The following is a 15,632-nucleotide window of genomic DNA, read 5'->3' as shown; positions in this document are numbered from 1 at the left end:
AGGGTACCAAAACAGAAACAGCTTGAAATTGTACCTAAACCTATTCCGATTTCGTTTAGTTTTCACAAATACCATCAACATACGGCCCGCTAACGGTATGCCAAATTTCAGCTCTGCCCGGTAAACGCTTTTTGAAATACTCGCGACCCACTTTTTGTTGGGTCCTTGATTCGAGGATGTGGGTCTACGGTACGGTGCTGCCAAAGAACTGCTGAATCTGCGGCTCCGCTGACCATCTTGCTCTCAAAAACGAAGTAGTAAGTAGTTACTACTCCCTGCCCTCAACTGCCATAACAAGCGTAGACGATGGTAGACCTGTGTGCTTGAATCGGAGACGATCTGACGAGTTCGCTGTTTCTGATTCGAGCACCCAATTTTCAAATAAAAAATCCGAAGGAAATACGTCAATTTTACTGCGTACTGTAGGCTGTGTTGTAGCGCACCCAGGTTCTGAATTCCTGCTGGGTGGGTCAAGCCAGACTCTCTTCCCTGTTCCATCGCCTCTCCAAAAGTATATTCTGACATTGTTGAGATTTACAGATGAGAAATTGCACACCTGTCAAATCGTTTCTGATTCGAGCACCCGGGTCTACGACTGTTTGGGGAAAAAAAGAGAAGCTGAGTTCTGAGATTCATCCAAGAGCTTGTCACCGTTACACATCATATCAGTGCCCAATCGTTGTCATTACCTAGCTGCTGAACTGGGAATAGATATGATGTTGAAGAGGTGCAACCAGCTGGGGACAAACTTGATCAGAAGCTGCGCACTGCAGAGTCGCTGTGCCAGCAGTCATCGTGTGCCTGTTGAACATGAGCACTGCTTCACAGAGGAGCACGCTGCCATGCGTGCCTCCCTCAGAAAAATCATCGATGCGGATATAAACCCGTATGTGGACGAGTGGGAGCGCGCTGGTAGCTATCCGGCGAAGGAGGTGTTCGGAAAGCTGGGCAAGGCTGGATTCCTCGGTGCTCACAAACGTGGCTATGGCGACAGCGATCTTGATTACACGTACGCCATAGCCGTTGCTGAGGAGATCGGTTCCATACGCTGTGGGGGTGTGCCAATGTCAATAGGCGTACAGACAGACATGGCCACGCCAGCCCTGGCACGCTATGGCTCAGAAGAGCTCCGTCAGCAGTTTCTGTACCCATCCGTGCGCGGTGAGCTCGTCGGATGTATTGGTGTCAGCGAGAGCGGCGCTGGCTCCGATGTGGCGTCTCTGAAGACGACGGCTCGCGTGGATGGCGATGACTTGGTGATCAATGGTAGCAAGATGTGGATTACGAACGGTGGACAGGCTGACTGGATGTGCTTGCTGGCAAGGACAGAAGCTGATCAACCAGTACACAGTGCAATGTCGCTCATCTGCTTGCCTATGAAGACCAAAGGGGTGAAGGTGAGTGATAATGATAACATCTGGGGAAAAGCGGTTGGTTGCTGTTGACTGCGATTGATCTTGTGCGTATTTTCTAAGCTTCGAAGTCTAAAGACAATGTTGAACGGTCTGCTGGAATGACGACTACGCCATAACTTAGTGGTAGAGCACCGCCTAGAACGAAGATACGCTGTACCTGGGTCCAGTCCTGCTGAGAATAGTCTAATTATAGCCTTTTTTCCCCTTCTCAGTCCTTCAACCTGATGAATTTCACACCCAGGTGGTCTCCATCTCCAGGCTTTGTGGCTAGAAGTGGCACCCTTAGGCCTACGGTGCTTGTTCATGTGGTTGCCTGGGACAGGTGGTCACCTTATCAGAGTGGTCTCCTTGACAGGTTTGCGTGTGTGTGTGTGTGTGTGTGTGTGTGTGTGTGTGTGAGTGTGTGTGTGGTGTGTGTGTGGTGCATGCGTGTGTGCGTGTATGTGTGCATGCGTGTGTGGTGCTGTGCCAACTGTAATGCCCTGCAGGTCAACAGGTTGATTGACAAGATGGGAATGAGGTGTTCTGACACTGCTGAGATCTTCTTTGACGACGTCCGTGTACCGTTGACGAACGTCATAGGAAAGCGCGGGGAAGGATTCACGTATCAGATGCAGCAGTTCCAAGAGGAGAGAATGATTGGCGTGGCACTTGGTAGGTCATGCGTTAGCCTTTTGGACACTGTCGAAAACGTCTAATTTCTTATCCGATACTAGACAGACTCGCGAACTCGTGGCACATCGCTGGACTTTCACTAGCGACTCGCGCTGCGTACAAAGTGCCCATAAGCGCTGACTTGCGCTGTATTCTTCACGCCCATTCCTCGGTTCTGCTGACTCACCCAACAAAACCACTCGCATAACCTCTACATGTATAGGAATTGCAACTCTTTGCTGGTGATGCTGTTCAGTACAGTAGTTTGTATTTGACTTGATTCCGAAGCAGTGGGGAGGTTTAGTCCCACGTAATCCGTGTGTACTTTACGTGCGTGTGCCACGTGATACTCAGTGACCCACGTACAGCCGTTTTCTGATTCACGACATACCGTGTATGGAGGCACACCCACGTTCCGCCAGAATGTGGGTGAAAATCAGAATGGAGTGCGTTGTGGAAGCTGTGAGGATGCTCAGCTGATGAAGTTTCCGAAGCATGAAATTAAAATATTCGATGGGCTTTGAAGCTTCGTCTTTGACCAAGTTTGGGCCTTTCGCTTCATGCTTTTGTTTGTTCCATGTGACTAAAAACAACATTGCGAACGTGGGTCCATTGCATGAACTTTACGTGTATCACCCACGTTCCCGTATCCGTTACGTGGGACTAAACCTCCCAAGTGTGTATGAAGTAGAATGTTGGCCTGCTTTGACACTCATGTACCGTTGTGTGTTTGCACGTTAGCTCTCAACCCCATGGAGTTCCTCATTGATGAAACCGCCGCATACTGCTCACAGAGGCAGGTGTTCAACGCACCACTCCTGGCCAATCAAACCATACAGTTCAAGCTGGCCGAGCTGGAAACCGAAGTGGAGGCTCTCAGAAGCTTGCTGTACAGAGCCGCAGGTAAGATATTCTGTGAGCTTCAATAGACCCAGTGGGGTTGCCTGCTGACTGTCACAAGCTGTTCTCTCTGTTCCTCTTTCCGAAAACATTGTAATCCATTGAAAATGTGTCTGAGAGAACATTTCCTTTTGGCACGTGCACTGGGTGTGCTGTGGTTTATCTCCTACTTTGAGTTGGAAAGTGCTAGTCCTTCTCAAGTGAGAAGTCTATTACATAGAGTTATCTTGCCTCTTGATTTCATCAAAAATAGGAGTGAAACGATTACACTTTTCAACTATCGTTTAACCTATCCTTGTATCGATTCGATTATCGATTATGATATTGATTATTGCGTCCTAGAAATTGCAGCGTCAGACCAGCACAAAGCATGCCGTGACGACACATACAATGTATACATGTACATGCAGATGAACCGTGTACTCTACACAGTGCAGTGGCACATCACGTGCGGGTGCAGACAGTCAGTTCTTTAACAAAAAGAAACGAGGAAAAGGACAAAGTACAGTAGTTGCATTGTCGATCTAAAATGTACGTAACATTATCGGATCCTGCTTTTTTTTTCTTTTTTTTTTAGAATCGCGTAATCGAAACTGACAGCATAATCGAAATCGCTTCGTTGTAATGATCTATTAGACGGATAACCGATATAATTTTTTCAGCCCTAATCAAAAATGATGTCTTTGTTCCCTTGTACAGAGGCAATTTGCCTTATAGCTGCTAGGGTGGTCAATGCCATGCAATGCAATGCTCAATAGAGTGCTCAATGTGATGGGCAGAGGCCAGTACTTTGAGTACACAAGAGGTATACAACAGAAAGGTTGTAACTATCTGTTGTCTGATGATTACTTTTCTTTTTGTGCACCTCTTGTGTCCCCCCCCCCCCCCCCCCCCCCCCCCTGTGTTCCGCAGCACTCTATTCTAAGGGGCATGACGTGACCAAGTTAGCATCCATGGCCAAGCTAAAGGGCGGTCGCTTGGCACAGACTCTCACTTCCTCTTGTCTACAGTACTGGGGCGGCATGGGCTTTACTAACGAGGTGGTGGTCAGCCGCTTCTACCGCGACTTCCGCCTTTTATCAATTGGTGGCGGTGCCGATGAAGTGATGCTGGGGATCATCAGTAAACTCATGGGTATTGTTCCGTCAAGAAAGAAAACCAAGTAGGTTGGCTTATCTTGTTGCTCCCATCTATACCGCCATTGCCATTCTGCTGTCTTTGTATGCGGCTTTGAGACGACAGGCCTGTTTGTTTTTGTGTTGCCCTGCGGTGCATCGGAATCCTGCCTCACTGTCAGAGCCTTTTGTGCTCGTCGTTTTGACCAAGCCCTATTTGCTCTATCTACTCCCTGGCACCGATATATTCTCCAATTTAGTATTACCAATTTGCATTTACAAACTGCCTTTGGGTTATGTCTTTAGATGACTCTTTACTTGTAGCTGTGCACATTTCGAAAGTAGTTTTTTTAGCGCCTGCTTTGTGGGCTTATGCATGATAGTACACTGACCAGGAAGTCAGTACCACTCATTTCTTGAGATCTGCAGTCAACTCATAGCCAGGAAGGCCGGCATGTGCATTGCTCCCTGTTGATAATTGCATGACTGTATTTGTAGCTCTAATGATTAAAGGCCAATGAGTCGTTGATTTACAAAAACAGAGTTTTTTCAAATCATGATGGGACCAGTTTATCAAATGGCTAGTTGTTTATCTTTTGTTTAGCCCTTTACCAACAAATTTATATGCTTCCATTCACTATGGCAATAGATATAGCCCCTTGGCTACCTTCAAACTGATCAAGCCGATAAGTGACTATGTGACTGCCTGTTTTGACGTAATGTTGATGTTGCTCTGGCTGTTTTGACGAGGAGAATCATCGGTATGCCTTCTCGCCTCGACTGTCCAGCAAGACGTAATCATGCCCACGGAACACATGGCTATGGCATAGTCCCTCATTGGTGGTGCGGTGCAAGGAGCCCTGCACATACCGGTAATAATAATCGTTGTCGTAGGTATTGGTAGTAGCAGGGAGTAGTAAAATACCGGTATTTTACTACTCCGTGGTAGGTAGCTGTTGCACATGTATCACTGTTTTCACATCACCATACCAGGCAGCTATGTTGGTTCCAGCCAGGGAGTCAAAACTTTTGCACGATGCCCTGGTTCCAACTCCACTCAACCCCCACCCGTACCCGGTCATGTGATGTCAGCCATGTTGTCTCCACTGACTCCATTATATGCCTGTAACAAGATGACAACCTCTGTATACGTATAAGGGCTCTCCCTATCAAAATAATAAATTCTACTAACACTACTATGCCATGATCGTGTTCCACGTGGATGTAGCAGGGGTGTCGGTAGGTATTCGACATTGGTGCGGCTATGGGGAAGCGGGGGTCCCGTGGGCGTTCTCAACGGGATTTTTTGGAAAATTGGGCCCAAAAGGCTAACATTTTATTGCTTCAATCATCACAATATGAGAATATTGGTGCAACTTTGGACGCATCTGCTGCACCGGTTCCGACGCTCCGGTACACCACATGACCAAGATGCACTAATCACTCTATCCCAGGTATGCCGAGGAGTTGAGGACATGCAGCATATCACAACGGTGGAGGACACACTGTATGAGTAACAGAGCTCCTTACTGCAACCAGGGCCTCATAAGTCATGCTTATACATAATAGTATATCGAGCAATGTATATGTCACATAGCAGACTCAGCGGAGGACGTTCAGGTTGGTTGTAACCCTGAGTTTCATGCCGCTAGGCAATCGTCAGACAACTGATACTCGGATCTACCCAGCAGCATGCTTATAAAGACACATAGGACCACAAGCATAAACAAATTAGAGCTAAATCTGGTAGCGTAAGGTATGGGGAGAAAGCTGGCGCAATAATGTCATAATCATGGCGGTTATGCGATCACATGATCAGCTGAGATGCATGCTTTGTATCATCGCGTAACGCAGAGATCTTTATCTCGGCATTAAAATCAGGACGGCCCAAGCGTCTGTAGCCACCAACTATAACCTTGGCACACGGTGATTTCTTTGCGTTTCATGCGAACCAGAACATCTCTGTCAGTATCATCAGCTAGCCGCATCAGGTGGAATGATGATCTGATATCACCGTTGGTGAGTGTGCATGGCTTGGGTCAGGTGAGCATCTGCAGCAGTGCATCCCTACATTATACATAGCTGTTTTATAGCATGCAGCTGAGTAGGAGCTGTGTAACCCATGGCCACAGTCCGCAGTGTAGCGATACCGCAACACAGTCGCTCACTCATCTCCTCGACGTCAGTCACCGAGATCAACCATCATTACATCCTTCGCCTATGGCCATGATCTGCACTTTTGTCCTCGAGTTGGTTCGCACTGACACGGCTAAGCTCAGGAACACCTCACCTTCTACAGGATCGCCGGAAGCAGTTTGCCACTGGTCCGGCCATACCATGATCTTTCATACCTTGTGTATGGTATAGTGGGTATGTCAGGGAGTCGTAAAATACCATTATTTTACGACTCCCTGGGGTATGTACATGCATAACCTCAGCAGTATACACACGTTGATGGCCAACAAGTTGCTCCGGAGATGACCTGACCAACCGGTTCCGGCGGGTCTGTTCCAAGACCGATTGCCATGTGCCGGTGCTACTGGCACTCGAAGGCTGCCTGAATAGAAGTGAAGCAGTGCTGCTTTCTGTGCATCCGGCACCAGATTGCCGCTGCACTGTGGCATCTGGGGATTGCCATACGGTTACGGTATGTATGCACAGCTTCCTTCTGTGACCCATGGCAATGGCGACTTGAACTCTCTGCCATTGCGGCATTGGTGGTAAGTATTGCCGATCACGTGGTATCAGCAGCTATCATAGATCATGTTGGCACCGCACTGTTGACTTCAACCACAGACTGTGCGCACAGCTTGTTGTATGTCAGGATCCATGGACTCAAGCAACCATAAAATAATAATTAGCTACCAAGACCCTCTAGTACCGACGATACCGCTGCCAGTGCTAGCTTGCAAACGATACGCACCGGAGAACCTGAAGCAGTAGTCAGCCAAATCGCTTCGCTTAATCCTCCGGAATATGTCCTCCATTGTCCTTGATTTATCATAGCGAGGGTCCTCGAGGAGATAATCCGTGGACTGTGAGGCTTCTGCGCCGATCTGAGGAAAGTCTCCTCTAGCACCCTGCACCGGTTCAGGCTGTACGTCCTGCCGCTTCGTTGCAGCCAGCTCAGACAAAAGTTCATGTCCATCGTCGCCATTTTCACCAATAGAATAGCCCTGCAGAGTAAACACCTTCTTCAGTTGTGCTACGTCCCTTTGCGTCAACAACGCACTGAGCTCCTTCACGAAGATGCCAAACTCCAGTCTTCGTTTGTTACTCGACTCAGCCATCCACTCCCGCCGCCGCCCAGTGCTCAGGACAGGTGCTAGCTAGTGACTCAATGAAGCTTCGAACGACAAAGAACGAGGAATTAGAACTCAAAGAACACTTTTAAATAAAAATACCAATTATTATTTTTTTGTCAACCCGGACTGTCGACCATGTACGTACCATGGTCTACGTCTATCGGTACCGCGTACCGCGCGGTATGCCATGTGGACTAGTACTAGTAATATAGCGAGGTTTTGCATTCCGAAATTCGGCAAAAAGATTCGGCACGCGGGAGCGAGGTCGAAAATGCACACGAAGATTCGGCGTGTTTGCAAACGTTTGTTCGGAAAAAGCTCACTTTGCCGAAAATATTTTTCGGATGCATTTTCTTGTAGAAGAGCGCAAGCGCTTGATTTATTCAAAGAGGTTTCTTATCTCGGCATCGTTTGGCAGGCGTCTTTGGCGACATAGCATCGTCAGCTACCATTGATTGCTCCTCTCCACTGCCTGTCTAGTAGTGTCTACTCTCTTTCGCCTGGAGTGTCCTCACCAGGGAGTAGTAAAATACAGGGAGGTGACACGAGCATGTACGGCCAGTTTGACGATTGCCTCAGCACCGTTTTCACCCGGCGGGTGAGATTGGGGTACTATGGGTACCGAAGTGTGTAGACACGCGCGCGGATCAGGATTCTCTCGATCAGGGAGTAGTAAAATACCTACCGCCAAAGAGACTCCTACTGCAGCCCGTAGAAACTCAGCGCTGAGAATTTCCAACAATTGTCTGCCTTCACAAAGTTTGGTAGTCGACCAAACTACCACTATGTCAGGATAGAAGTCCAGCAAGAGTGGTATCACTTTGCGAGATATCCCTGCGTGCCGTAGATTTTTTCTGTGTCGATACAAGCTGTTTACGACGACGTAGCCCGCATTTCAATCCTTGACAAACTTAGGAACATTTCATTCCGAAAAGTGAACTCCCGAATCTCTAGCATACCATAATATGAAATGCTCATCATCACAAAGAAGGTAGAGAAGTACTGGTTGATCACAACTGAGGAGAAATTAGGGGCGATCGTGTGGTGTCCTAGAGATTTTTTCGACTTCAAAATCTGTGCACTCGCTTTTCATCTCCAATCGTACACGTATTGTTCTCAAGGAAATCACCTTCCTTCTATTGCTCCATGCCGTCGATCGGGACGATTTTCGGAAGGGTGGTACCTTTCCATATGACGATGACACAGATGTATCACAAGAGCAAAACAAATGCTGTTCCATGAGATGGATAGACCTTTTCACGGAATTAGTTCTTCGACAAATACTCAAGATTGATTCAGCAGATCATCTTTTTTTGCGAAAGAAAAAAAAACAAGCGCGAGGCACCCATCAAAAATCACGATTAGTGGCGTGTCACCTCCCTGTATTTTACTACTCCCTGGTCCTCGAGGGCCTCACCGTCATCTGTGTGGCTGAAAAGACTATGGCGACACGCATAACATTTGACTTGGGCATGGAGTTGGTTTTTCTGAGGCGACTGAGGCCGTGAGGGGGCAGGTTTGGCCCTCGAGTCTTTGGGCGATCAAAGTTCGTTGGAATCAGCAAGAAAAGGAGCACGGGACGGGACGTTGCTGATGCTGGGCCATGGGGCTCACGAAATGAAAACACATCATTTTCGACTTGCAAAACAAACGTTGGTGCGAAAATTCGACATTTTGATGTTCGACAAATGACCGAAGAACGCTGTACCGAAATTCGGAATGCAAAACCCACGGCTGTTATGCATGCATAATCCAGCGACATTATGTACGGTACGATCGGTACGACATTTTCTCGTCGCCCCTTTAAAGGGAAACTGAACGCCAAAAATAAGTATGGCTTATCCGAAGGGGAATTGGGCACTGATTCCGATGAGCTATGTCTCGAGCCGATCAGAGAAGAGGAACCGTGTCAATTTTCATAAATAACACCTCCCATATTTGGAAATTGGCCTTGATGACGTGCGTACTGCTTAGTTGTCATGTCACCATGCTGTGCATGCTCAGCAGTGTAATTGAATGGAAGAAAACAATTACTTTGGTGTTTTGCAGCTCTGTTTCGTTCCCTGACGGTAACCAAATCTAGATGTAGGAATCTGTTGAGCAGGAGAGTGACACATGTCTTCCCGAAGGCTGTCCAGGCTGCAGTGGTGATGAAGAAGACACGATCATCACCCCGAGATCGATCGTAGCGAATTGGAAAACTCATGGTGAATTTGCTTCCACTCCAAGGCAATGTCGAGGTATGAAGGGTGCTTGTACTGCCTTCCAAAGTGAAGAGGAGATGAACATGGCTTTGCATAGCTGTTGTTCTATGCCAACTTACCTACTCTTGCTGGTACCGTAGTGGCATATTGCAAATTTCGTGGACGAACAACTCTAGTCACTAGTGGCTAGTGAGCAACATTAACAGGTGAGATTTTTCAATTCGACAAAAATTGTTTTTGTTTGAGAACTGACAGTGGCAGTCATTAGACTCAGTAGGTGTCTCTCTGCTGCTTCTTTCCCTTCATCGGTAAGGTTGTGCTTGAAGTAAAAATAAATAGAAAATGTGGAACAAAAATCTGATCATGTAATTCGAATTTGAACTTCAAAGTATGTGTACATCAAATCACAAAAATGACTGTCAAGGTGGTGCTGCATGCTGTGCATTGAAAAAGACTGGGAGCTGGCAGCAAAGGAAAGGGTAGAAACGAAACCGGTAATGCAGAGTATTCATAAGGTAGAGGGAGATGAAAACGGGAGAGGAGTAGTGAGCACTTCAGTTTGAAGTAGTGTCAATAGACAGCATCGTGTTGCATACGTTGTGAATATTGTGTGAATCTAATAATTGTCACGAAATTGATATCCAAAATTATTATCCTCTGAGTAGTATTATGGTGTTCTCCTGTGTTTACATGCAGAGCCTTGACGTTGCTGGACGAGGGACAATATAAATTACATAAACATGTAGCTCGTGGTGTGGGATGACTGCCGTATCGCATTGCCAACACAAACCCATCCTGTGTCAGTGCAGCCATCCAGCAACTTGAACTCCCCGGACCAGATGCCGCTGCAGCTGAACACCATGCCGATGGAAAGCCAGGAGTTGATAGCGAAGCATTCTGGTCTGCACAGTACAAGGCAAAGAACAATTATGAATTATAATGCATTGTAATCTTTCCCACACTTCTTTGTAAAAACAAACAAACAGTGCCATTATCACAACACTTGATCAAGCATCTTGATGGAGGTATTTTCCATTGTGCTGGCTCAGCATCTGCACCAGGAAGACCATGTAAACTTACACGTATCTTGTGTGTGTGTGTTCGTGCGTGTGTGTTTGTGTATCTGTATGTGCACACGTGTGTGTGGGGGGGGGGGGGGGGGGACGAACATGTGTATGGGTAGGAATGTGTGTGTGTGTGGGGGGGGGGGGGGGTACACGCACATGTGTATGGATGTGCACGCTGCATGCGTGTGTCTGTGGGGTGGGGTGGGGGTGCACGCACATGTGTGTGCGCAATACAGCATGTGTGTATGTGTTCGTTGAACACAGGGTGTACTCCTGATTACATAAACTTCGTGATCATTGTGATTTCATGTGCTTTGAAGTTGAACTTCGCAATACATGTACTGATGCTTGATTAGATTTATGTTCCACGTGTTCTATTTATTTTATTTTACTTCAAGCACTTGTACTATTCAAGCACAACCCTACCAATGAAGGGAAAGAAGCAGCAAAGACACCTACTGAGTCTAATGACTGCCACTGTCAGTTCTCAAACAAAAACAATTTTTGTCGAATTGAAAAATCTCACCTGTTAGTGTTGCTCACTAGCCACTAGTGACTAGAGTTGTTCGTCCACGAAATTTGCAATATGCCACTACGGTACCAGCAAGAGTAGGTAAGTTGGCATAGAACAACAGCTATGCAAAGCCATGTTCATCTCCTCTTCACTTTGGAAGGCAGTACAAGCACCCTTCATACCTCGACATTGCCTTGGAGTGGAAGCAAATTCACCATGAGTTTTCCAATTCGCTACGATCGATCTCGGGGTGATGATCGTGTCTTCTTCATCACCACTGCAGCCTGGACAGCCTTCGGGAAGACATGTGTCACTCTCCTGCTCAACAGATTCCTACATCTAGATTTGATTACCGTCAGGGAACGAAACAGAGCTGCAAAACACCAAAGTAATTGTTTTCTTCCATTCAATTACACTGCTGAGCATGCACAGCATGGTGACAGCTAAGCAGTACGCACGTCATCAAGCCCAATTTCCAAATATGGAAGGTGTTATTTATGAAATTTGACACGGTTCCTCTTCTCTGATCGGCTCGAGACATAGCTCATCGGAATCAGTGCCCAATTCCCCTTCGGATAAGCCATACTTATTTTTGGCGTTCAGTTTCCCTTTAACCACTCTAATACTAGTATGGACATATTCCGCGGACTCAAAATTAATTTTTAAATAAAACTGTCAAACTGCAAAAGTTTAATGCAAAGCTCAAATATCTCTCCCTGACGTCATGATTTTTGGGATCAAAAAGGTACGGGAAAATGACGAGACTTTTGAGTTTTTATTTTGAGTTTTGTGTCTGGAGTGTTGTGGCAGCTAGCAGCTCAGTACCAGTCGACTTGTCAGTGCATGAGTTTATTGTTTGGTGAAGCAATTTTCTACGTTGTAGCTGAGTTTCTTCGAGATTAGGCCTGCTTCGAATATCCACTCTTATCATGTCGTCTCCAAATGAGACCGAGAAGGCAAAGGCGCCGAGGTCTGTTATGAAGTATTACGTTTCTCCAGATGTTCGCCAAGCTGTTGAAAAGGCTGAGGGTGGTGAAGTATCAGTGGACCAGCTTTTAGAAGATAGGAACAGAGTGGCAAATGCAAGAGGCAATGAGGCCTGGAGAGAGGACTACGCTCCAAAAACCCCAAAAACCCGCGCAAAAGCTATGGTGCAGAGAGCGCCTGCTGCTGTTTTTGGTGAGTGCTGTCACTCCTGTCCGGCATACATGTAGCCAAATAAACATGAAATCTAATCAATATTGGCAAGAGTACATGAAAACCAGAGTGTGCAGCTCGAATGAGTTGCTGTCACGGCGAAATTCCGTGATTACATCATTTTAGTGATGTAGTGCGTACAAGCAGGATTCAAGCAGGTCTCTTTCTGCACAACTGCAGCTCAGTTGTATCAGGGAGTCGTAAAATACCGTATTTTACGACTCCCTGGTTGTATGCACTACGCCATTTCCCACCTCAGATCTGCACCAAAATGATGTAATCATGGAATTCCACCGTGACAGACACCCATAGCAGAGAAGGCCCCAAGCTGCACACTCTGGTTTTCATGTACTCTTGATATTGGCTACCAGTACTTCATGATAAGTGTACACAACCCCCAAAGCAAGAGGGCGCAAGTCTAAGTTCATGTAGCATGAAGTCTGCAGGCGCGTACCCGGGGGGTTCACAGGGTTCGGACGACCCCCCCCCCCCCTGCTGAACGATTTTTTCGTTTGTCGTCTCTTGTTGCCCTGCACTGCGTGTGGGCGTCGCGTCGTGCTGTCAACGAGTCGTCAAGTCGCAGATTATACGACTACTTGACGTCTTCATGCACTGCGCATGCGCTGAAACATGCGACGCGCGCGCGAGAGTTGGTTGACGTGACGTAGCTATTTACTACAGCCCTGACAACGGACCCCATGTAACCCCCCCTCCCGCCCACCCTGCGTACATGCCTGAGTCTGCAATAGTGTCAGCCCAAAATTGCCTGAGACTTCTAGATATGATGTCACACAATTTTGCTCAGCGCTTTTCGATGCGGTAGTGGGCATTGCCCGGCTCACGGGGTTTTGCTTGGACTATGCTCCGAATACTAGTAGTAGTACAGATGTGTTCATATGTAATGCGTATAGCAATGCATGGTGCGGTGTGTGTGTGTGTGTGTGTGTGTGCGCTCTGCGTGCGGGATGCGTACAGTACAACGGCCTCGTTTATGCGACCTGTGGGATTTCTGGTAACATGCATGTGTTTTCGAATTGAGGTGAAATTCTCCTAATCCCTTGATATGCTGCGCATGTTGTGGATATATCTTCTTCTGAAATTCTTCGAAATCATGCCCAAAGAATCGTCAGTAATTCTGGCTGACACCAAGAGTACATCAAACTCAGAGTGTGCAGCTTGTGATTTTTCTGTATGAGTGTCTGTCACGGCGAAATTCGGGCATTACATCATAGTTGGTGGAGATAAGCGGCGGGAAGTGGCATGCCTAGCGCGTACAATTGAGCTGCAGTTGTGCAGAAAGAGATCTGCTTCGATCCTGCTTCTACGCACTACATCACTAAAATGATGTAATCCTGGAATTTCGCCGTTACTGACGGCAACCCACCAGAGCTACACGCTCTCTGTGTTTCATGTACTCTTGCCAATACTGTTCTTCAGTGGCAGATTTTCACACCGTCATGATAGCCCAGTGCATTGTGCACCTTGCTTTTGCTGCTGCTACTGGGCTGCATGCATGCTACATCCACCCACCCGCACACTATGGCAGGAACTAGAGAGCTGACCTGTACTTGTCTTGGTTGGGTACAACTTGGGTGTAATTCCCTTGTGGTGGTGGTCAATTTGTGTTGTTTCCTTGCAGCGTACTGAACCATGCCATGTGATCTGTCTCTCTCTCTCTCTTTCTCTGTCTGTGTGTGTGTGTGTGTGTGTGTCTCTCTCTCTCTCTCTCTCTCTCTCTCTCTCTCTCTCTCTCTCTCTCTCTCTCTCTCTCTCTCTCTCTCTCTCTCTCTCTCTCTCTCTCTGTGTCTCTCTGTGTCTCTCTCTCTCTCTCTGTGTGTGTGTGTGTCTCTCTCTCTCTCTCTCTCTCTCTCTCTCTCTCTCTCTCTCTCTCTCTCTCTCTCTCTCTCTCTCTCTCTCTCTCTCTCTCTCTCTCTCTCTCTCTCTCTCTCTCTCTCTCTCTCTCTCTCTCTCTGTGTCTGTCTGTCTCTCTCTCTGTCTCTCTCTCTCTCTGTCTCTCTCTCTGTCTCTCTCTCTCTCTCTCTCTCTCTCTCTCTCTCTCTCTCTCTCTCTCTCTCTCTCTCTCTCTCTCTCTCTCTCTCTCTCTCTCTCTCTCTCTCTCTCTCTGTCTCTCTCTGTCTCTCTCTCTCTATCTATCTCCACCACCACAGTCCCCCTTATATTCTGGTCAACTCGTGTGGAATTTTAGTTGAATAAGTTCGGGAAAAGCCCTGGCCAACCTGACAATGTTCTCGTCCTGTTCTCTCTCTTTTCACATTTCTGCAGCTATGGCATGTACATTTGGTGCTATTGGTTATGGACTGTGCCAGTTTATTGCTAAGGATAGCTTTAAGCAGCAAATGGCAATGAGGGCACGCGTTGGCTTCCAAGGTCTCAGCATCTTCTTGTTCATGTATGCTGCGTATCCCATGATCAAGGAAAGACAGGAGAAGCAGAAGGACTTCTTTCCGACGGTTGATTCTTCGTCCGGGAATATTCTCCCGGAGACTACGAAGCGTGAGGTTTGATGACACTCATCCAGTGCATAAATTTGGACTATGCCTTTTTTTATGTCTGCAAGGACACTGTGCTGGTGATGTTATATCACCAAATTTCTCCCCATACCTCTGTGTCTGTGTAAGTGGGTGTATGACTGTATTGTTGTATTGTTTGCTCCCGGAGACAGTCGATCACACGTTTTTTTTTGCCGTTTGGGCTCTCCATGCTCTTTGAGTTTTAGATCATCTTGCAGAATGTTGCAAGTAGTGTTCTTCGTAGCATGCATGAGAGCTGTTGGCACCGGTGTACTGACATTATACTGTCCGGCACTACATTATAACTACTGTTACATCTACTACAATAATTCTTTCAGTATCTACCGGTACATTATTCCCGAGCTTTTGAGAAAGGCGGATGCTGTAGGACTGCTGGCTAAGCCAGGGTCCAGCACACTTTATTTGTATTTCTCGTGTGCTGTTGTTGATGTTGTGCTTTTATTTATAGTTGTTCAACCAAACAGGCAGTGGTGCCTTCTCACAACTAGACGACTTAGTGTCTGTCTGTCTGTGTGTCACGGTCATCTTCTCCGCTCAGGAGGCGAGCTGGGGTATAACAGCGGTGGACGTAACGCTAGTTCGAGATCAGCTCTTGTTGACGGTGATGTTCATAATATTGCGGTGGAAGCGAGCTCGAACATTGGCTGCTTCGCCAGCTCTCCGCCGTCTACCATGGAAGCCGCGATAAGAGCTCGAGCAACCATTCTCA

At 47.1% G+C, this 15,632-nt stretch overlaps 2 protein-coding genes and 3 long non-coding RNA genes across 6 annotated transcripts in view; 4 read left to right on the top strand and 1 right to left on the bottom strand.

The window, feature by feature from the left end:
• Positions 1 to 7,432, top strand: part of LOC135815962 (eukaryotic translation initiation factor 3 subunit M-like) — a 32,622-nt gene extending 25,190 nt beyond the window's left edge. Inside the window, exon 9 of one of the 2 annotated variants that reach the window (XM_065329316.1) lies at positions 7,371 to 7,432. In XM_065329316.1, coding sequence (XP_065185388.1) covers positions 7,371 to 7,417 — 47 coding nt within the window. In that variant the 3' untranslated portion in view covers positions 7,418 to 7,432. Of the gene's footprint in view, positions 1 to 1,148; positions 1,181 to 7,370 lie in introns of those variants that run through there. The other variant, XM_065329318.1, reaches the window with a different exon arrangement.
• Positions 299 to 4,762, top strand: LOC135815959 (probable acyl-CoA dehydrogenase 6). Its single transcript, XM_065329312.1, has 4 exons — positions 299 to 1,397; positions 1,904 to 2,069; positions 2,811 to 2,972; positions 3,882 to 4,762. Exons 1-4 carry the CDS (start codon positions 714 to 716, stop codon positions 4,133 to 4,135), a joined length of 1,266 nt encoding a protein of 421 aa, XP_065185384.1. The 5' UTR covers positions 299 to 713; the 3' UTR covers positions 4,136 to 4,762.
• A 1,981-nt stretch (positions 7,433 to 9,413) lies between the features above and the next one.
• On the top strand, positions 9,414 to 10,672 carry LOC135813713 (uncharacterized). The gene is made up of 2 exons (XR_010553104.1): positions 9,414 to 9,799; positions 10,290 to 10,672. It is a non-coding gene; the product is annotated as an uncharacterized LOC135813713 (long non-coding RNA).
• On the bottom strand, positions 9,806 to 11,769 carry LOC135813711 (uncharacterized). Its single transcript, XR_010553103.1, has 2 exons — positions 11,187 to 11,769; positions 9,806 to 10,495 (listed from the first exon to the last, which is right to left on the bottom strand). It is a non-coding gene; the product is annotated as an uncharacterized LOC135813711 (long non-coding RNA).
• Positions 11,770 to 11,945: 176 nt separating this feature from the next.
• Positions 11,946 to 15,412, top strand: LOC135815956 (uncharacterized). Its single transcript, XR_010553339.1, has 2 exons — positions 11,946 to 12,353; positions 14,655 to 15,412. It is a non-coding gene; the product is annotated as an uncharacterized LOC135815956 (long non-coding RNA).
• Positions 15,413 to 15,632: the final 220 nt, after the last annotated feature.

Source organism: Sycon ciliatum, chromosome 4 (genome assembly GCF_964019385.1).
Source record: "Sycon ciliatum chromosome 4, ocSycCili1.1, whole genome shotgun sequence".
NCBI lineage: Eukaryota > Metazoa > Porifera > Calcarea > Leucosolenida > Sycettidae > Sycon > Sycon ciliatum.
Note: the sequence above shows the minus strand (reverse complement) of the source record. Positions and strands in the feature narration are given on the sequence as shown.

What these genes read in the sequence shown, in the direction of transcription:
- LOC135815959 (XM_065329312.1), top strand. Translation starts at nt 714, where the DNA reads ATGATGTTGAAGAGGTGCAACCAGCTGGGGACAAACTTGATCAGAAGC. An exon ending in AATGATTGGCGTGGCACTTG is followed by an intron (nt 2,070 to 2,810) that starts GTAGGTCATGCG and finishes TTTGCACGTTAG; the next exon opens with CTCTCAACCCCATGGAGTTC. An exon ending in CTTGCTGTACAGAGCCGCAG is followed by an intron (nt 2,973 to 3,881) that starts GTAAGATATTCT and finishes TGTGTTCCGCAG; the next exon opens with CACTCTATTCTAAGGGGCAT.